The 21,963-nt window shown below is 45.9% G+C and overlaps 2 protein-coding genes and 1 long non-coding RNA gene across 4 annotated transcripts; 1 reads left to right on the top strand and 2 right to left on the bottom strand.

The window, feature by feature from the left end:
* Positions 1-1,342: 1,342 nt before the first annotated feature.
* LOC136528069 (uncharacterized) lies at positions 1,343-2,663 on the bottom strand. Its single transcript, XM_066520968.1, has one exon. The coding sequence runs from the start codon at positions 2,206-2,208 to the stop codon at positions 1,387-1,389; it is 822 nt and encodes a 273-aa protein (XP_066377065.1). The 5' UTR covers positions 2,209-2,663; the 3' UTR covers positions 1,343-1,386.
* A 2,297-nt stretch (positions 2,664-4,960) lies between these two features.
* On the top strand, positions 4,961-8,246 carry LOC136536897 (uncharacterized). The gene is made up of 3 exons (XM_066529037.1): positions 4,961-5,341; positions 6,178-7,116; positions 7,461-8,246. Exons 1-3 carry the CDS (start codon positions 4,961-4,963, stop codon positions 8,244-8,246), a joined length of 2,106 nt encoding a protein of 701 aa, XP_066385134.1.
* A 7,645-nt stretch (positions 8,247-15,891) lies between these two features.
* LOC136528076 (uncharacterized) lies at positions 15,892-19,927 on the bottom strand. Of its 2 annotated transcripts, XR_010776983.1 has the most exons (5): positions 17,460-19,927; positions 17,128-17,389; positions 16,890-17,041; positions 16,672-16,802; positions 15,892-16,595 (listed from the first exon to the last, which is right to left on the bottom strand). It is a non-coding gene; the product is annotated as an uncharacterized lncRNA (long non-coding RNA). The 2 variants fall into 2 exon arrangements; XR_010776982.1 differs by having other exon boundaries at positions 17,128-19,927.
* Between the last annotated feature and the right edge of the window lie 2,036 nt (positions 19,928-21,963).

Genomic DNA, 21,963 nt, shown 5'->3' with positions numbered 1-21,963 from the left:
CTTATTTCTTATAAGCAGGGGTGACTTATAAGTTGGTGGTGTTTGGCAAAATCAATCACTTATTTCACTTTTTAACTTATAAGTATGTGACTTATTTGGAACCAAACAGGCCCTTATTGAGGAACAAATACGTGAGAAACAAAACTTTAGGAGAGGAACAAAAAAGCAACTGGTTTGCACTTCTGGAAAGGCCTAATGAATGTGAAAGACCAATTTTTAAACAATGGATACTTCAAAGTAGGGAATGGTTCTGAAATTAGATTTTGGAAAGATAGATGATTGGACAATCAGACTAAACTTAAGTACCCTAACATAGTTCGTAGGAAGCAAGACATTGTGGCTAATATCTTTCAGACATCACCCCTCAATATCATGTTGAGGAGAAGCCTGGTGGGGCAAAACTTGAGAGATTGGAACATAATTGTGTCTTCTTTCTCTTTAACGGAATTGAATCTTCAAGATAGCCCAGATGTTTTTAAATGGTCTCTACATTCAACAGGACAGTTCTCAGTTAAATCTATGTATGCAATGTTAGTTAATAATGGTGTGAGAACTTTACAGAAAATTCAGCGTGCAAAGATGTTAATGAAGAACAAGATTTTTATGTGGAAAGAGGTGTAATTCTGACTGAAGATAATCTAGTTAGACGGAATTGAAACGGGAAAAAATGTTTATCCTGTCATGTAAATGAGTCTATTCAGCACCTGTGTTTTTAAATGTGCATATGCTAATTTCCACTTATTGTTTGGTATTCCAAGACCAATTAACATACATGACTAATCCATGGTGTAACTTGGGGAGCAAACATAATCTATCGTTATTAACTGCTGCAGCAGCATTGTGCTGGATCATTTGGATCACAAGAAACGAATTTTCTTGCAGATACTTTTTCAGCCAACGAACAGTATTTTTCTCTCATAATAAATCAGCCAACGATACTTTCAGTCATGCCTTATCAGCCAAGCGAACAGGACAACTGTTCAGGGGACGCATTGGCTCCGGCAGTGGACAAAGCTACAGCGTCATGAGGACCAAGAGATGCTCCTTCAAGCTGCTCGCTATATTTTTTTGGGTCATTTGGATGGTTACCTACTTATCGGATTAGGTCTCTGTTAGTGTTTTCAAGTGGCCTGATTCTACCATACATAGATGAAGCCGGATCTTTATCCTTTATAAAAAAAACAAATTATAGATAGTTTCATTGAATAAAATTGTGGATAGTAGTAGAAGATATTAGTTTGTAAGCGTTGCTCTGCTGGTAATAACATGGAGCAAAAAAGTTTGGCATGCATCAAACAAGACAACTACTGGTATACATAATGAAGGAACAGAGACAGAGACAGGTAGTTGTTCCGCTACTAATCACACACGTCTATTTAGCCTGATCTACGAATCCTTCTTCCCTTCACCCTGCTGCTGCTTCAAGTGCGCGTGTGCGCCGCCGTCATCCTCATGGTCGCTGCCGAGGTAGTACCTCCTGAGCGCCCTGGGCAGGTAGAAGGGCAGCAGGAACGCGAAGAGGTTCAACCCCCAGAACGCCAGGTTGGCGGCCGCGAGCGCCCTGCCGGCCACCACCCGCCGCGGCGGCACGGGCGGGCCACGCCCGAGGTCGTCGCGCTCCTGCAGCTCCTCGCGCAGCCACTCGGACGCCGCGAACATCCTGCGCGCGCTGTACATCACGGGCACGGCGGCCCTGACGGGGAGCGAGAACGTGCCGGGCCACGCGGCGGCGATGCCCTCGGTGAACACCTGCGCGGAGAGGAGGAACGCGTGCGGGGCCGCCGCGGCGACACCCGCCGTGTCCCCGGCCCGGAGGCCGTCGAGGATGTAGAGCGCCGGGAGCGCGGCGCCGACGACGAACCCCACCGCGGTGTGCACGGCGAGGCGGAGCCGCCCGCCGACGCCCGGGAAGACGGGCGCGGCCGGGTTGGGCTTGCCCGGGCGCTGCGGGAAGGCGAGCCGGGCGAGGAGGAGGAGGTAGGGGAGGAGGAGCACCGCGAAGGCGATCTCCGACAGCGGGACCGTGGTGGAGAAGGCGAGCACGGCCGCCGCGCCCAGCGTGTTGAGCTGCTTGATGGAGAAGAGGTAATAGTGGTGGTGCGGCCGCGCCGTGGGCGAGGTGGGCGTCGGGTGCAGCGGCGGTGGGGGCGCGCCCATGGACGGCAGCGTGATCCCGCCCCCCGCCGTCGGGCCGACGCCGCCTGACATGGGCCTGGCGAGCTGAGGCGCTGAGAGCGTGAGCGTGAGCGGCGCGCGGGCTTGGCTGGATGCTGGAAGCGGTGGGTGACTGTTGAGCGGAGGAGGCGTTCGGGCTCGCGATAGCGGTGATGTTTAGACGACGGAGGCTGGCGCGGGAGCATAGGACGTGTGGCGCGCCGCGGTAGCCCGGCAAGCGGCGGAGCGCCGCGTGTGCTGACGGCTGAGTGGGAGGGATTTGGGCTCCATTATTTTACCGGCCTGGGAGAACAGCTCAACAGCGCGGCGAGAGCCGATCTGCAAGTGACCTGACGTGGGCACCTCCTTGAAATTAGGATGACATTCTGCAGAGCTCCACGCCGTCGCCTAAACAACTGACAAAGAGGCTACGTGTTTCTAGGCGTGTTTTGCTGTGGTTGGGCTCGCTAGGTTCTTCTTTTTCTATACACAATTCACTCTCTAATTTCTCCTTTGGAAAGCCATTATTTATTCTAATAAAATTTGCTGTCTATATCTCTTTGCCCTTCAACGACTTTTATATAACTTGTTTGACATTTTGAAAAAACAATTACAGTCACTATACATTTTGAAGAGAATTTTTTTTACTGAAATCTCTATCTCCATTAATATGGAAGGGTATTAAGAGTATCTCAGAGATTTTGGTGAAAAATTGCTCTCCAATAGCTTCTCTAAATAGTTATTCAAATATATCCACCTTCTATCCTGGGTTTTTCGCTAGCTAAAAAATAGAATACGAGAATAACTCTCTAGAGTGCACACGAGATATAAAAAAACTATTGGAGATTGAAAAGATAAAATGATTCTTACATAAATGACCCTCCAAATGATAAGACATGTTGGATTCCCAGGGAACCGAGGCCCGGAAGTAATCCAGCTAGGATTACATGTTCAATTTGTATAAGCTCCGTCTAGCCGGAATAGTCCCTGCCTCTGTTACTTCACGAGAAAGCTCTACTACAAAGGTTTTTTTTTAATATTACATAGGTGATTGGATGAAGCCACCTAAACATGGATTCTCTAGCTTCCTAGTTAAGCTAGTTACAATGCTCTAGAAGTGAAAAAGATTTTTCCTTAACAGATGATTTCATATTTAAAAAGAGGCATGTTTATTACCATTTATTTATAGGTGATACATTTGGTTGTCCATTGACTCCACATTTAGGTTATCCTACAAAAAAATGCCTTATAGGCTTTGGTTACAACATCATCTCAACGATTGGCACGAGCTGTTACAACCTTTTTTTCTCCAGGACACTTAGATGGTGATCTAGTCTTATGATTGTTAGTCATGAGAGTGTAAAGCCTCTTTTTGTTTTGTTCAGGTTGTGTGATTTATACAGAGACTAGAAGTTCAAGATTATTGTATCAACTCAATGTAATGATCGTGGTCTTCCGTTATATAAAAAAAGAACTTCTCTACCTTTCTAGTGAAGCCAGTTACGAAAAATGCTCTTTCAGACATAGCCTAAGTATTTAGTTCCTATTTGCTCTCTAACCTAAAGGCAAATTTAGTTTACCCCAAGCCAACTAGCGACACAAGATTAGCATTGCTGTATTCATCATTATGAAAATATTTGTATAATGCATAATTACTTTCATTTAAGCTAATAAATTATTATGGAAAGTAAGAACTTTTATTTCCGATGGGAGGCTGGAGCTAGATTCACATTAAGGGCTCGTTCGGTTGGGTGAAATCCAACCAGGAACCCTTCCAGTTCCAGCTAATCAAAACTAGTATAAATTAGTGAAGTATTCCTGATGAATGGATCCAGGGTTGGTTCCCACCAAACGAACAGGCCCTAAATAGAGTTTTTTTGGAGCACTTTAATTAGAGTAGTGCATGGGCGACACGCACTTGGAACTTCGCCTCTCCGGCTCTCACTACCAATTAACGAGTAGCTAGCAACAACTTCAATGGTTAGAAACACTCTTAAGAGATCAGGTGTATTGGTTCCTACAAACTGAAGGTTATAACAATTAACAAAGACACATCGACAAAATAATCCCACAAGCTCCAGTAATATCATTTCGGAAAGGACAGAGCACAGGGCAGATGCAAACTATCCCAAGTTCCCAACGCAAAGTCTTACGACGAGTCACAAACTTATCGCCAGCGTCCGGGCAATCTCAGCCAAATAAATCGCCCGCTAGAATGCGCCTGGACGATACCTGTGATACAAAAGGCTACACATCCATTTGCTGCAGCAGAGCCTTCCAGTACCTGGGGCAGGACGGGTTCAGGTGAATCGCCCGAAGCAACCACAACTCGGGGCTCTGCATCGTCTCCACCAGCTGGTTCTGCTGAGAAACAGCTGCAGCCGACTGCCTCGCCAGCAGATTGTTAGCAGCGGGTCCCTGCCTGTGCCTGTGACAATGGAGGATGACGTGCTGGAAGCTGCCGCGCCTGGAGTTGAAGAGGAGGCCGCTCGGCCTGTCAGGCCCAAGAGAGTGCGCAGGCCCAATACAAGGATAGTCGGCCCAATGTGGCAGGTGTAGAGAATGTATTAGTAAGCTGTAAGGGAAGAGAGAGGCATGAAGAACTGTAACAATCACAATTGGTTCTAAATCAGAGTACTCGTCGTCGTTCGTCGTATACTTCCTGCAGCCTATTTCCTTCCGATTCCAGTTCTTCCTTCTACCGAATTCCTTGTTGCTAACAAATTGGTATCAGATTTCTGTTCGAGTCCTGGATCCCGATCCCCCTCATACCCACTTTACCCGTCTCCAACGCTCTCTGGGAGCTATGGAGTCGAATCTCAAGTTGATCCTGGAGGAGATCCAGAAGTCGAAGGACGAGCTCGGCCGTCGTTTCGACGACCACAACGACCAGTGGGAGCGGCGCTTCGCCGAACTCGAGCTCAGCCGATCCGCCCGTGACGCTGCGGTCGATAAGCGCCTCGATTCCCTCGAGCTCGCGAGCGCCGACACGGCGTACACCATCGGCCGTCGCGTTACCGATTTGGAGGCCATCCGCATCGATTCCCTCCGCGACGACCGCGACGACCGAGTCTTCGCCCTCGAGGTGGCCGCCACGGACCTGGGTACTTGGCGGCCCGAGATGGAGGCCCTCGTCGACGACCTGCGGCTCGAGATGCAGAAGCTCTCCCAAGGTCGCGACTCTAAGGTGTTCGACGGTTTGCCTCAATGGCCCTCCGTCGTCGCCGCTTCTTCCTCAGCGCCCAGTGGGCATGGCGAGGCATCGTCTCACCGGGATGGTGGGTTCGGGACCGGGGCGATCTGGACTCACGTCCCAGTCATGGGTAAGCAATCCGAGCCTCCTCCTCCCCCTCCTCCTCCTCCCCTTCATCCACGCTCGACACCACAGTTCCGTACCGTCCACCGGCGCCACCGTACCCTCCTCCGCCTCCGCATCCTTCTCCGCATCAACCGCGCCCCCCACCCCCGCCGCTTTACATTCCTCCTCGGCCACCCATTTCTACTCCTCGCCATCCAACCCCGCTCGACATACATGACTTTTCCCATCCAATTGGTCGTCTTCCTAAACTTCCATTCTCCAAATTTGATGGCGCAAATCCACGCCTCTGGCGTTCTCGCTGCGAGCGTTACTTCCTTATGTACGTCGTAGATCCTTCCCTTTGGGTTAGCGTCGCAACCATGTATGTGGAAGGCGCCGCTGCTAACTGGTATGAATCCATCGAAAACACCCCAGCCACTGCAAATTGGACAGCCTTCTGTCAAGCCTTGCACGATCGATTTGATCGTGATCAGAAGGAAGCGCTAATCCGTCAATTATTCCACATCAAGCAAACTTCTACGGTCTCGGAATATGTCGAGCGTTTCTCTGTGTTAATTGATCGCCTCAAATCTTATTCTGCTTCTACTGATCCCCTGTTCTATACAATGCGCTTTATCGATGGCCTTCGGCCCGACCTCAAAGCTATGATTCTGGTTTCTCGACCCCAGACACTCGATGCTGCTATTTGCATGGCTCTTGTGCAGGAGGAGGTGGCTAGCCAGGCGGGCGCAACGTCTTCGTTCCGTTCATCAGCATCTGTTGAGTGGTCTCCTAAGGCCACACCACGGACTGCGCTGCCGCTTCCCACACCTCCGCCTCGTGTCGACAAGCCCGTGGCGAAGCCTGCAGCTGTCGCTCCCACGGCACAATCTTCAGCATCTGGTGCTCTGGCTGCTGTCAAATCGTACCGTCGAGCATTGGGGTTATGCTACAAGTGCAACGCCAAGTGGACTAAGGATCATCGGTGTGCCCCAGAAATCCTGCATGCAGTTGATGCTCTTTGGGAATCCTTGGACCCTGATGCTGTGCAGGCTGTCGAAGACTCGGCTGATCAACCAACGGAACAGGTGTTTCTGGCTATCTCCAAGTCTGCCGTGTCTGGGGTACCAGCTGCTCGTACTATCCGGTTGCTGGGTTCCATGTCGGGTATTCCAGTACACATTTTGGTGGATTCAGGAAGTTCTTCTTCATTTATCTGTACCACTACAGCTGCTAAGTTACATCACTCAGATCCAGTTGCTATATCTGGCTGTGTGCAAGTTGCTGGTGGTGGTGTGTTGCTGAGTTCCTTGATGCTTCGCCAAGTTCCATGGACAGTTGGTTCATGTTCTTTTACCACTGATTTCCGTGTGCTACCGCTGGGTACCTTCGACGCCATTTTGGGAATGGATTGGTTAGAGACCTACAGTCCTATGCAAGTTCATTGGGCATTGAAGTGGATGGCAATTCCGTATGCTGGCACGACCCAGTTGTTGCAAGGGTTACTGCCTGAGGAACCGGACCAGTTGTTGTTGCACATTGATCCTACCGTTCCTACTTCTTCTTCAGCTCAGGATCTAGTCAGTGTGCCAGCTCCAATCCAGCAGATTATTGAGGAGTTTGCTGACTTGTTCCAGCCACCAACATCTCTTCCACCTTCTCGAGTCTGTAACCATGAGATCCCTCTGTTGCCCGGTGCCCAGCCAGTCTTCATTCGGCCCTATAGATACCCCCCAAACTCAAAGATGAAATTGAAGCTCAAGTTCAGGAAATGTTATCCCAGGGCCTCATTCAGCCAAGCTCGAGTTCCTTCTCCTCGCCGGTCTTGCTTGTTAAAAAGAAAGATGGCTCCTACCGGTTCTGTGTAGACTTCAGACATCTCAATGCTCTGACCAGGAAGTCCAAATTTCCTGTACCAGTGTTTGATCAGTTGATGGATGAGCTAGCCAATGCTAAATGGTTCTCCACATTGGACCTTCGAGCCGGGTTCCACCAAATCCTGTTATAGCAAGGTGAAGAGTTCAAGACCGCCTTCCAGACTCACCTGGGTCAGTATGAGTTCCGAGTCATGGCGTTTGGTCTTACTGGCACACCCGGCACATTTCAGGGCGCCATGAATGGTACCTTGGCTCCGGGCTTGCGCCGCTTCGTGTTGGTTTTCTTCGATGATATCCTCGTCTACAGCCCTTCCTTTAAAGCCCATGTACACCATCTGCGCCAAGTTTTTCAGTGGTTATGCGCCAGTCAGTGGAAGCTCAAGCTCTCCAAATGTACCTTCGCTAAAGAGTCCATCTCCTACTTGGGTCATATCATCAGCAGCCAAGGTCTATCCACGGACCCAGCCAAGGTGCAAGCAGTCCTCGAATGGCCCACTCCGTCGTCCGTTCGGGAGCTCCGTGGTTTTCTGGGCCTTGCCGGCTATTACAGGAAGTTTGTTCGTCATTTCAGCATTATTGCCAAGCCTCTCACCGATCTCTTGAAGAAAGATCAGTTGTTTGTTTGGACATCCACTCATGAGTCTGCCTTTTCGGTCCTCAAGCAGGCTCTCTGTACTGCACCTGTCTTGGCGTTGCCAGATTTCACCTTGCCTTTCCACATTGAAACAGACGCTTCAGGTACCGGAATTGGAGCAGTTCTCCAGCAGAATGGGCACCCCATAGCGTTCATCAGCAAGGGTCTCAGTCCCCGGAATCAAGGGCTGACGGTCTATGAGAAGGAATATCTTGCTATTTTGCTGGCTGTTGAACAGTGGCGTCACTACTTGCTTCAAGGCGAGTTCTTTATCTCACACTGATCATCGCAGCTTGGTCCATCTTAATGAACAGAGGCTCCACACTCCATGGCAACAGAAGGTCTTCTCCAAGTTACTCGGCTTACAGTATAAGATTTTGTACAAGAAAGGCTCGGAGAATGGCGCGGCCGATGCTCTATCTCGCCGCGTGCCCACAACACGGAGCTATGCCATATCTTTAGTCTCCACCTCTTGGCTCGATGAAGTAGTACAGGGATACACCTCTGATCAAACTGCTATGGCCTTGTGTTAACACTGGATTTTGGTCGATTCTGGAAGATGACAGGTAGACCCACATGCGGGAAGAAGGGTGTTCGGCAAACAAAACAAGCGGTCGGCTAAATGCTTGTGCGGTCGGTTACTCTAGAAGGCGGTAACTCCATTCGGGAAAACAGAAGATGGCAGGCAAGACCGATCGGAAAGATGAGAGTTGTAATAATAAAGGAATCTATAAGTTTAGGGTAAGGAATCGTAAGTTTCCAAGTTTGTTTAGAAGTTCCTTTGTAAATCGTAGTCCTCTAGGACTCACATTTTGTCTAGGGTATAAATATTGACCCTCGACCATTGTAAAAGGGGTTCACAACCAAATCAATACAACCGGCCCCGTGCCAACTTTCGAGTCCTCTTGTCATGTCGTCGAGTTCTTCGAGAGGAATCATCGATCCGTCGACCTCCGTAAGTTCCGACAACCTTGTTATCATGTTTAGTATCATGCGGTGGATTTAAACGTGATGCAAGTAGTCTTGTTTGTTTTCAATGGTCGTGCGGCGGATCTTTGCTTGACAATCAAGAAGTCTTTGCTTATGCTTTGTGTATGAGTAGATACCATGCGGCAGGCGTTTATTCAATATGCTTAGTGAAAGCAAGATAGTTATCGGCTCTTTTAGATATGGCAAATCTAAATAGATTCATTAAGTTATCCAGTGTTGCATGTTACGAAACATTTTATATATATATATTTGTAACACACTTCTGCCCAATCTAGATTGATATCGTTCGGCCTTCTTTCTCTCGTGGTTTTATTCGTGCTTCAACGTTCATTGTCTTTTATATAACCTTTGCAAAATCGATAACATGCTCATCATGGCTGAATTGTTTCAATCTAGATTGTCACATGTTGTGGGTTCATGCATGTTAATCATGTTTAAGCTTTAACAAAACCAGGTGTCGTGCGGCAGATGCAGGTTTTGGATTAGTTTAATCGTTTTTATTTGCACGTTCCTTCTTCATGGACCCCAATTCGGCTGGACTGCCGGATTTGGTTATGCGTTAACTCATAATTAATTTTACTTGTTCAAATATGTCTTCCTATGCACATGTATTCGGCGATCAGGTTTCCACGTGCATTCATCTTACGATTAGCCGAAACGGTTTATGAACTCATTGGCAGACAGCTCTCTATAGCTGTATGTCGTTGTAAGTGGCTTCAGGGCCGTACATGTGGAACTGTCTGGTATTACCCGACATGTTCCGGTTTGACATTTAATTGTTTTATCCCTTGTTAGTTTTCAGGTCAAACTGACTGGCACGCTTCCGGATAACGAAACACCCGGGAACCCGATTGAAGCTACGCTTTTCGGCTTGCTGTGTGTGAGGCACAGTGCGTCACATTTTGTGTCAACACACTTTTTGGCACGCCCGGTGGGACCATCTGCTAGTTTAAGATGGCATCTGAGATCAACAATGATCATGTTCTGGATGTAAGCATGGCAGAATTGCCAGATAATTATAAGGATTTAGTGCTACAAGCATGTGAGCAATACCAACGGAAATGCTTGATGTCTTTTTCCAAAAACAAGAGCAATAAAGTATTTCAAAAGCAATCAATGCCAAGGGTTCTTCTTCCGCATCAAACTGATTACACTGAAGAGGAGGATGCTCAGAAGATGGCAGCCCTGGTCTATAAAGCTATGGGAGAAACCATGACAAATCATCACACAGCTTTTCTGAATACCTTTCGGGCAATCATGATCAGTACTTTTGGTCCAATGGTTGATAAATATTTCGAAGAAAATATTGGACCACTCAGTGGGCCGACGCTTTTCAATGTTCCAAAGCATCAAGAGAAGCCTGTTGGAAAAGAAGTAGCGTCGCCTTCAAATATAGGTGGATTGACTCACACTGAAAAGCAATCACATCCCACCTATGGCCAAGTAACATTTGGTACCACGGGAGAAGTGCCACCTTCAGCTTATAGAGTTTCTCCAGCATCAAACAGATTGCAGAAGAATATGTATGGAGATGGGTATCAAGAATTTACTGATTACAGTGCTATCAATGCTGTGCCAAATCCAGGGTATAGAAGTGTTTCAGGATTGCCTTCTGGAGTACAAGTACAAGGAAATCAGGATCCAGGCATTGATGTTTTGATGCACAAGATGGCTGATATGATGCAAAATCAGTTCGGCTTGAAGCCAAAGAATCAATCCTATTCATACAAGTCTCCTTATCCAGAATGGTACAACAGAGTGGCGTTGCCTCCAAGGGTGAAGCCTCCAATAGATTTGACCAAGTTTTCTGGTCAAGATGATACTAGTACCATAGAGCACGTCAGTCGGTACTTAATGCAGCTTGGAGAAGCTGCTTCAGATGAAGCTTGAAGAATTCGATATTTTCCTTTGTCTCTTACAAGACCAGCTTTCACATGGTTCACGTCTCTACCAGCTCATTCCATTGGTACGTGGGCAGAACTAGAGCAGAAGTTTCATTCATATTTCTATACGGGTACTAATGAGAAGAAGTTGGTTGATCTCATGAGTCTGAGGATGAGAACAAATGAGACACCATTGGAATATCTTCGCAGATTTAGGGAGACCAAGAATATGTGTTATTCTCTAAATTTACCAGATGATCAACTACCTGGAATAGCTATAGCAGGAATGTTGCCGAATATCAGGGAGAAGTTGTTCGGTTTAGAGTTTGATGATCTTGGCCAACTTGCACAGCGTTTAGCAGCTATGAGTAATCAAGCCCAAGGATTTAGGAGAGATAATCGCTTTCAGAAGAATAATGCCACTAATGAGGTGTATCAAGGTTTTTTGGATGAAGCGACTGAGTATATTGATGAAGATGAGATAGCTGCAGCTGAGTTAAATTGGGCAAAGGAACCCACCCAAGTTAGTCAACGCTGGTTGAAACAACAAAAGGGAACCTATGATTTTGATGTTACTAAAGCAGACAGACTTTTTGCATTGTTGATAAAGGAAGGACACATCAAGTTGCCAGAAGGACATCCTATGTTACGTCCTGAAGGAGTGAAAGACAAAAAGTATTGTGGCTTTCATAACACTAATTCTCACTCTATCAATGATTGCCGAGTGTTCAGAATACGAATCCAGAAAGCTATCCAAGAGGGACACTTGAGGTTTGATGGCAAGATGAAAATTGATGATCAGCCTTTTTCACAAAATATGATTTCTTTCTCTGTGAATATGGTCTCTGCCAATGATCTCAAAGGTAAAGGCAAGGTGAAAGTGTTGACTTCTGATAGAGCAAAGGAGAGTGGTGCTGTTGACCCGGATCGGCAAGTCACCAGTAAAGAGCTGCAGCAACGAGTTCGGTTTCAGAGTAGCCGAACCGAGAAAGGTCAAGCTTCCAAACCCAGAGTTACATCACGTATTTTGCTAAACAAGTGGCAGAGGGAACAAGAGAAGGAATACTGTAAGAAGCAATGGTTTATGGAAGAATGCCGGAGGTATGAGGAAGAAGTATACCGAAGGGAGCAAGAAGAATACATGACAGAACAGGAGCAGTCTCATTGGGGTTGTTCGTTCTTTAGGCATTGTTGGAATGAAGGCTTGAGGTTGCCTGCAAGAAATAATTGTCCGGAGTGTAGTGCTCAGTACTCCGAGTATAGGCAATCTTGAGTCAACCGCCGTCCCGTCTATGAAAGACTTGGAACGAAGGTTCCTGAAGATGATCGGCGCTTAAAAATAGATGACTTTGAGAATCAGCAAAGGAAAAGAGTTGCAGGTTCAGGTTGGATGCATGATAGAGTGCATGATGAAGAAGCTGACTTCTATAAATACGTATGGCAAAAAGGACAGTGGTGTCCTCCAGGCCTGAGGAAAAGTCAGAAAAGAAGAGTGCAACGGTTGAGGAATAGGGAGTTGGAACTGGAAGTTACCGAAACAAAGCAAATATGGCGTCCTAAAAAGAAGCCTGATGGATGTGGTCCTTTGGCTAATGCTTGCATGGCTTTCTTCCTCCCATCAGAATTTATAGCTCCCGAAGGTCAAGATGTCCAAGAAGAGGTGTACTTTGATTTTGATGAAAGTGAATATCAGGATTTGATGGCTCAGCTTGTATTAACGCAGCAGGCTGTTTTTGACAAGCCAATCAAGAATCGGCATTTGAGACCACTCTATTTAAAAGGATATGTCAATGGCAAGCCTTTGACCAAGATGTTTGTTGATGGAGGGGCTGCTATCAATATCATGCCTTATACTACCTTCAGGAAACTTGGGATGACTAATGAAGAATTGTTGAAAACTGACATGGTGCTTAGGGACTTTGCTGGCAATCCTTCTGATACCCGAGGTGCTATCCATGTCGAGTTGACTATTGGGTCAAAAACTCTGATTACCACCTTTTTTGTCATTGATGGCAAGGGGGCATATAGTCTACTCTTGGGCAGAGATTGGATCCATGCTAATTGTTGCATTCCTTCAACTATGCATCAAATTCTCATTCAATGGATTGGAGATGATGTTGAAGTTGTACATGCTGATAATTCGGTGAGTGTTGCTACCACAGAATCTACCTATTGGGAGTATGAGGGCATCGATTGTTTCTCTGGAAAAGTGTGGAAAGAAGGTCCTATAAATGTTTTCAGCGAAGGCCAACAGCCGATCCAAGCAGTCGGCTCTCATAGCAATTTTTAATGGGAAATCCTGTCGATGGCAACAAAGGAAAGTTGGGACGTGGTTTTATGTCGGCTGATAAATTGGAAGAAATTAATGTTGGTGATGGATCTAAGCCAAGGCCGATGTATATTAGTGCAAAGTTAGACCCAGAATATAAATCAAAGTTCATAGATTTGTTGAAAGAGTTTAAAGATTGTTTTGCTTGGGATTACACGGAAATGCCTGGATTGGATCGTTCCATTGTTGAGCATCGATTACCCATTAAACCTGGATTTCGTCCTTATAAACAACCTCCAAGGAAGATATACAAAGAGGAAGTATTGGCCGATGTGAAGAAGGAGGTTGAAAGGTTAATAGAAGCAAACTTCATCCGGCCATGCAAGTATGCAGAGTGGATTTCAAATATAGTACCGGTATACAAGAAAAATGGAAAAATGAGAGTTTGCATAGATTTCAGAAATCTTAATAAGGCTACTCCCATGGATGGTTACCCAATGCCAGTTGCCGATTTGCTGGTAGATGCAGCAGCAGGTTATGAAGTCATTAGTTTTATGGATGGTAATGCTGGCTATAACCAAATTTTTATGGCAATAGAAGATATTTCGAAAACAGCTTTCAGATGTCCTGGTCATATTGGTTTGTTCGAATGGCTTGTCATGGATCCACTCAAACGTCTCCCTATGAACTGGTTTATGGGCATCATGCCGTACTACCATGGGAATTACGGTCAGATTCAAGGCGAGTTGTGTTACAGAAAGAATTGGCAGAAGAAGACTATAAGAATTTGATGATGGATGAATTGGAAGATTTACATTTGATTCGTCTCAAGGCATTAGAAAATATTGAGAAAAATAAAATGCGCGTTGCCAAGTATTATAACAAAAGGGTTAGGCTGAAGCAATTCGCAGAAGGAGATTTGGTTTGGAAAACTATATTGCCAGTTGGAACAAAGGATAGAGCGTTCGGCAAATGGTCTCCAAATTGGGAAGGTCCTTTCCAAATTGTAGAATGTGTACCTGGCAATGCATACATATTAAAGACTTTATTTGGAGAGGAGTTTACCAGAGCTATTAATGGAAGATTTCTTCAGAAATACTACCCCAGTGTTGAGGTTGGTTCATGAATGTAGATCAGAAAAACCGACAAAGAGAAAATCGCCTTTGGCCTAAAAATCGAATACAAGACTGAGAATAGTCGATATTGTTCATATCGCCTTTAGCCTAAAAATCAAATACAAGATTGAGAATAGCCGATATCGTTCATATCGCCTTTAGCACAAAATAGCCGATGCAGTTTGCATCGCCTCTAGCAGAAGAATGTTTATCCAAAACTGGGTTGTTTTTAGCATTTTTCTGACAGTCGCAAGTGGAATTTTACCGAAAAGAGTCAAAGAAGTAAATATTATTCCAAAGGATGAGATTATTTATAAAAGTTCATCCTAATACAAACTACTCCTCAAATAACTTGTTGAGGACGGACTGGGGGTTTGTGATTTCAGCAAGGGCAGCGGCATGATCATCGTAGGCCTCCAGACGTTCATCAATGTCGTCGATCTCGTCCGGGTGTCCTCCAACGAAGCCAACTGGCTGGGAGGAGTAGTCCTCGTTGGTTTGGGAGGTCATTGCCGCCAGCCCGAGAGAAGCGCCGAGGTGCACACCTTGGATGACGGCCTGATCAATGCGGCCGTCCACAGCATCAAGGCGTGCTTCGGATGTCTCCCCCTGGGCATTCACCTTGTCGGCGATCTTGTTTGCCGCCGCCTTCAAGCGGTCATTCTCCGCGGAAAGAGCTGGGCAGAAAAGAAGAAATGGGTCGGCAAGCAAAGGAAGCCAAGATGATAAAACTAAATGAAGATATCAAACCGGTGATGGCGTCGCAGAATTGCTTCCGCTGGTCCTCCCATTTGGCTTGATCGATGCCGAACTTCTTGGAGACGTCGCCTAGCTCCTCTCGGGCTTCGTCCCTCTCCTGGCGAAACTTGAGCGCCTCCTCGTGAGAGTATGGATGGTGTGCATCTGCTGGTTCTGCCGAACCCCAAGGATTGGAATGGTAAGAGCTTGAAGAGCTGGAAGACCCGGAGGAGCCGGATGATGGAGTTCCCGGTTGAGCTGCCGTCACCGGAGGAAGGAGATGGTATTGGCTGGAGCTGATGACCCTTATCCTGATGAATGAGGAAGGAAAAATCGAAATTAAGAGATGAACAAGGAAATTGCAAAGGGGGAAAAAGCCGAATCATACCCACGACACCGGCAGCGCGATGCTCTGCTTCCTTCAGCTTCTCCATCGGCAGGACACTTGCCACGGTTGCCACTGTTCGTCATTTGCTTTGATGGAGGTTAGGGTTTTCTTCTGGAATGAATCGAACGAAGGAAGTGGAGGAGACGGATGTGAGAACGCTGAGGCGAAGATAGCGATGAAGGCTAATGGAAGGGTCTATTTATAAGCCGAAACGAAGGATCGTGGCGAATTCCACGGGGTTGTGGGGCGAGAATCCCGAACGACGGAGTAGGTTTTTTCCCTTTCGGCTGGGCCGTTACTGGGCTGGGCCAGGCATGGGTTAAGTCGAACGTCGCTTGAATATCTCCCTGGTTTGTTGGAGCCAACATTGTTCGGTTATACCCTCACAATATTTGAATTGGATTCGTTCGGCTATCGGAAGAATGGAGACAATCGGCTACATTCTAATCGAGTAATTTAAGGGAAAGGGGTCGATTGCTTTCGAATGAATAAAAATAAGTAAACATAAAGCTGGTTAATCAAGGGAAAGAAGATATCACACTTAAGTTTATTACAAACCCAATGTCTACTGGTTCAGAAGATGATTGATTGCCTCTATGGCCTCAGTCCTGATTCGGCTAACATTATCTAGCACTTTTTGATCTTCATCTTTAGAACTCTGGATGCTGGATAACTTAGTTTTGATCTGCTGATCTTCTTTGATGGTCGAAGCTATCTTTAGTGAAGTTGCTTCTATGTTCTTCGGCAAGTTAGTTATATGGGCCCTGTGAGACTGAATTTTGGCATTCAGTTCGGCTAGTTGAGCTTCTAGTCTGCTTTTTTCATCCTCCATGGCTTTCAGTTCAGGCTCCAAGGTTGCCAAGGAATTTCTCGTAGTCTGGATATGAGAGTGAAGATCTTTAATCTCCAGTTTTTTCAGAGATCTATCCTTCTGCAGAGCGGTCCTCGAAGATATATTTTTGGTTGCCCTTCTCACCATAGCAAAATGGTTATCAAGATGGGCTGCAGATTCTAGGGGAGCCTTGAGAGCAGAGGGGATATCTTGATCAATGAGTTCAAGGAGGTCTTTTATCTGGTCTGCATCCTGAACCAGACTGATGGTATCCTTGTTTAGCAGAATGATCACCTCTTTTAGCCGGGCCTGATTTTCCAGCGATAAGGTTTGATGGGAAGTAATCTCTTCACCTTTCTCAATGATGTAATCCTCAATAGAGAAGGAGTAACTGGTGGTCGGTTTAGTGATGTTCTTCTAAAGAAAAGAAAAGAAAGAAGGTGTTAGCCGATTGGGTAATTTTACTAAAATATAGTGTAAAACAAAGGATTACCTGCTGAGATGATTGATCATCAGGATGGGTTATACCCTGGCTTGCTGGGGAACTTGGCTGAAGATTCAGTAGGGACAGGTCTGGAGCTTGATCAGGAGAAGTTTCCCTTACCAGTTCATCTAAGATTTCATCTATTTTCGGTAAAGTAAATGATAATGAGCACAAGAGATAGATGTTATTAAAAAGAAAGAAAAAGAGAATTGGTTGAACAATGTTACCTATAGTTTCATCAGGTTTATGAGCCTGAGCCTTCAGCTTCATGAGTCTCTGAAGTTTCGCTATCATGGATTTCTTTATCTTCAATAAAAACTTCAGGGATTGGTTCTACAGGTACTGAGGTATTGCCTAATGTGGGAATTTCGACTTGTGGCTGCAATGGAAGTAATGAATGTAAGAGGTGGTCAGGTTTACTGCTAAGTGAGGTTGGTAACCTGATAGAGAATAAAAGGTTAATACCTTAAGAGATAATTTGGCTTTCTTGGTCCTTGGTTTTTTTGGGTAAGAGAAAACTTTCAGGTGTTTTCCTTTTGCTTTTTCCTCTTGAAGATGCAGCAGCTGAAGTAGCAAGAGTTCTCATGAGTGCTTTTAGAGGTGCTGAATCCAAAGTTGCAGAAGTTTTCATGAATTCCTTTAAGTTTGGAGCATCAAACCCCAGAGCAGGCTTGGGACCAGCCGAATAGTACTGGATTGCTTTGGCTAGGGGAGTAAACTCAAGATCCTGTGCATGACCAAATGTTAAAATGAGAAGTGGATTCAAGAACAAGAAATGATGGGCATAATGAAATTACCTCACTGTCAGAAGCAAAATCGGGTTGCAAGTTTTTGCATAAAGAATGAACTGATATATTGAAAATATGAGCATGCCATTCTTGCCACCAAGAAACGAAGAAGGGATGAGCAACATCTATTAGCCCAAATGGAGATGGTTCGTATATTGGCAATTCCCATCCTAATTTAAAGACCTTCTTAGCTTCCATTCCTTCTGTTATTACTTCCCTTGACTTTATGATTGTTGAGAAAAGGAATTTTAGAGGCAGTTGGCCACATCCTAATTGTCTGGCCACCATGTTTGGATAATAGAATTCATAGGTGGATTGTACTAATCTCCCATGATGAAATTCGGCTGGCAAAGTGCAAGGTTTGATAAAGGAGTTGAAAATCTCCGTGGATTCTTGGCCTGAACAACCAATTGCATAGCTAAACTTGCAGGGCAAAGTCAGATTTTCATTTTCTCTGTAAGGAAACCAGAGCACATTGCCGAATCCTTTGAAAAATAGCTTGAAGAAATGACCAATGTCTATATCAATGCTTATAGATGATGCTGCTTCCCTATAAGTCTGACAAGCCTTAACCTTTGCTGTGCTGCCTTCAGCATAGTTAACTGAGGGAAAACTTAGGTTGAAGAGGCTCACAGGGGTTATCTGATGCATATATAGCTGGAGCCACATTTGAATTAGCCACCAGGGACCATTCACACAAGAAATTTCTCCACCTTGACGCATCTGAAGGGTGATCTGATGCATCATATGATAAGCAGACCCTAAGAGATATTTGCCTAGTGGGATCTGAGTGCCTGTAGCTAAGTCTTCAGCCATTACCATGTGATTCAGGGTTGGTTCATTGGATTTTCCACAAAAGATGAATCTGCATAGCCACATATTCATGAAGGCTTTCAACTCTTTGTCAGAGACGGCGCCAGATGCATTCATGTAGTTCTGAATATGTTTGACCCATCCACATCCAGAGCTGACGGCTCTTTGATTACTTTTGCTCTTGTACTTGTAGGGATATACTGGCAATGACACATTCAAGCCAGTCATCATGAATACGTCGGCTAGAGTGATGGTCATAATACCATGACCAAAGATAAAGGCATTGATAGCGTCAGACCAAAAATGAGAAGCTGATATCAGAAGAGAATCATTCCTAGGTGTCTCTGCTAAAGATAACTCCAGACAATGACTGATGTTCTGACTTTCCCAGTGGCTGCTGCTTTTCTCCAGCATTCTCCTGTACCAGTTACGTCATCCGGTGATTGGAGGAAATGGCCAATTCTTGAACGTGTTTGGCCATCGGTTTGACGAGGTAATCCCAGACTTAAAAGGAATTCTTTGGGTTTCCTTCTCAATAATTTCAGAAGCGTCAGGATTTCCCATTGGGCCGAGGAAATAGGAGTCGGGGTTGGCAGCATAGGGGATCAAAATCTGGCTCTTGTATTCCTTTAGAAGATGATTGAAATCAGAGGGGAGTAAATCAAAAGAGGAGCGGGAGGATAAGATGAAAGTTGCCGAATATAAGTAAAGTTTACCTCTGGGATTTCATCCTGGGTCGCCATTGAAGATTTGAAGGAGGTCCGAGGTTGCGCTGAAAGCTTGAATTTTTGGGCAGCGGCTGCGGTTTTGAACGGTGATGACCTAGGAGGATGAAAGAGCTTGTGGTCAATTTCAGAATAAAACAACTTTTATCCCGAAATTGAGGGGGCATATGTTAACACTGGATTTTGGTCGATTCTGGAAGATGACAGGTAGACCCACATGCGGGAAGAAGGGTGTTCGGCAAACAAAACAAGCGGTCGGCTAAATGCTTGTGCGGTCGGTTACTCTAGAAGGCGGTAACTCCATTCGGGAAAACAGAAGATGGCAGGCAAGACCGATCGGAAAGATGAGAGTTGTAATAATAAAGGAATCTATAAGTTTAGGGTAAGGAATCGTAAGTTTCCAAGTTTGTTTAGAAGTTCCTTTGTAAATCGCAGTCCTCTAGGACTCACATTTTGTCTAGGGTATAAATATTGACCCTCGACCATTGTAAAAGGGGTTCACAACCAAATCAATACAACCGGCCCCGTGCCAACTTTCGAGTCCTCTTGTCATGTCGTCGAGTTCTTCGAGAGGAATCATCGATCCGTCGACCTCCGTAAGTTCCGACAACCTTGTTATCATGTTTAGTATCATGCGGTGGATTTAAACGTGATGCAAGTAGTCTTGTTTGTTTTCAATGGTCGTGCGGCGGATCTTTGCTTGACAATCAAGAAGTCTTTGCTTATGCTTTGTGTATGAGTAGATACCATGCGGCGGGCGTTTATTCAATATGCTTAGTGAAAGCAAGATAGTTATCGGCTCTTTTAGATATGGCAAATCTAAATAGATTCATTAAGTTATCCAGTGTTGCATGTTACGAAACATTTTATATATATATATTTGTAACACACTTCTGCCCAATCTAGATTGATATCGTTCGGCCTTCTTTCTCTCGTGGTTTTATTCGTGCTTCAACGTTCATTGTCTTTTATATAACCTTTGCAAAATCGATAACATGCTCATCATGGCTGAATTGTTTCAATCTAGATTGTCACATGTTGTGGGTTCATGCATGTTAATCACGTTTAAGCTTTAACAAAACCAGGTGTCGTGCGGCAGATGCAGGTTTTGGATTAGTTTAATCGTTTTTATTTGCACGTTCCTTCTTCATGGACCCCAATTCGGCTGGACTGCCGGATTTGGTTATGCGTTAACTCATAATTAATTTTACTTGTTCAAACATGTCTTCCTATGCACATGTATTCGGCGATCAGGTTTCCACGTGCATTCATCTTACGATTAGCCGAAATGGTTTATGAACTCATTGGCAGACAGCTCTCTATAGCTGTATGTCGTTGTAAGTGGCTTCAGGGCCGTACATGTGGAACTGTCTGGTATTACCCGACATGTTCCGGTTTGACATTTAATTGTTTTATCCCTTGTTAGTTTTCAGGTCAAACTGACTGGCACGCTTCCGGATAACGAAACACCCGAGAACCCGATTGAAGCTACACTTTTCGGCTTGCTGTGTGTGAGGCACAGTGCGTCACATTTTGTGTCAACACCTTGTTATCTCAGCTGGCTGCCAGCCCCGACAGCCACCCCCCATTCTCTTTGGTCCAAGGCGTCATCAGATACAAGAACCGTCTGTGGCTCGGTTCCAACAAGCCCATGCAACTGAAAATTATGTCTGCTCTGCATAGCAGTCCCTTGGGGGGTCACTCAGGAGCTCCGGTAACATACATCAAAATTAAAGCTCTATTCTTCTGGCCCGGTATGAAATCAGACATCTGGGCTTATGTTCAGTCCTGTGCAGTGTGTTTGCAAGCTAAGCCGGACAGGTCACGATACCCAGGTCTCTTGCAGCCCCTTCCTGTGCCATCTGTCTCCTGGGAAGTGATCACGATGGATTTCATCGAAGGGTTGCCTCAGTCTGGTTCCTTCAATGCTATCTTAGTAGTGGTGGACAAATTCTCCAAGTTTGCACACTTTATTCCCCTTCGTCATCCCTTCACAGCAGCTTCTGTTGCCAAACTTTTCATGGACCAAGTGTATCGCCTTCATGGGCTTCCTCGAGCCATTATTTCAGACCGCGACCGCATCTTTACAAGTCATTTCTGGAAATGTCTGTTCAAAGCTGCCGGTTCCGAGCTTCAGTTCAGCTCCGCATACCATCCACAGACGGACGGCCAGACAGAGCGCGTCAACCAGTGTGTCGAAACCTTTCTTCGCTGCTTTGTGCACACTTGCCTAGCTCAGTGGAGTCGCTGGTTGTCACTCGCTGAATTTTGGTATAACACCTCTACACATTCTGCCTTAGGCCGTTCCCCCTTTGAGGTCTTGTATGGTTTTCCTCCACGACTATTGTCGGTGAACTTGGATGAAGTGGCTCCAGTACCTGATCTTCACAAGTGGATGACTGATCGCCAGCTCATGCATTCTGTTGTCAAACAGCACTTGCTCCGTGCTCAGGCTCGCATGAAACGGCAAGCTGATAAAGGCCGCTCTGAGCGTCAGTTCTCTGTGGGCGACATGGTGTTCTTGAAGCTTCAACCATATATACAATCTTCTCTGTTCCACCGCTCCAACAACAAATTATCCTTCAGATTCTTTGGACCATTTCAAGTACTTCAAAGGATTGGTCCAGTCGCCTACAAGCTGCTTCTTCCACCAGACGCTGCTGTTCATCCAGTCTTCCACGTCTCACAGCTTCGTTCATCTCCGGGCCCTCAGCAGGTTTCACCCTCACTACCTTCTGACTTGCGGCCATTTCAGTTTCCGCTTCGGGTGCTCCAACAACGCTGGACATCCGGCGCTCGCCCGGTGGCCCAAGGTCTTATTCAGTGGTCAAATTCACCGCCGGAGCTATCTACTTGGGAGCCGCTCGAGCAACTTCGCCAACAGTTCCCACGAGCGCCAGCATGAGGTCATGCTGGTTCTGAAGATGGGGGGAATGCTAGCAGCAGGTCCCTGCCTGTGCCTGTGACAATGGAGG

Source organism: Miscanthus floridulus, chromosome 2 (assembly GCF_019320115.1).
Source record: "Miscanthus floridulus cultivar M001 chromosome 2, ASM1932011v1, whole genome shotgun sequence".
Lineage (NCBI taxonomy): Eukaryota > Viridiplantae > Streptophyta > Magnoliopsida > Poales > Poaceae > Miscanthus > Miscanthus floridulus.
Note: the sequence above shows the minus strand (reverse complement) of the source record. Positions and strands in the feature narration are given on the sequence as shown.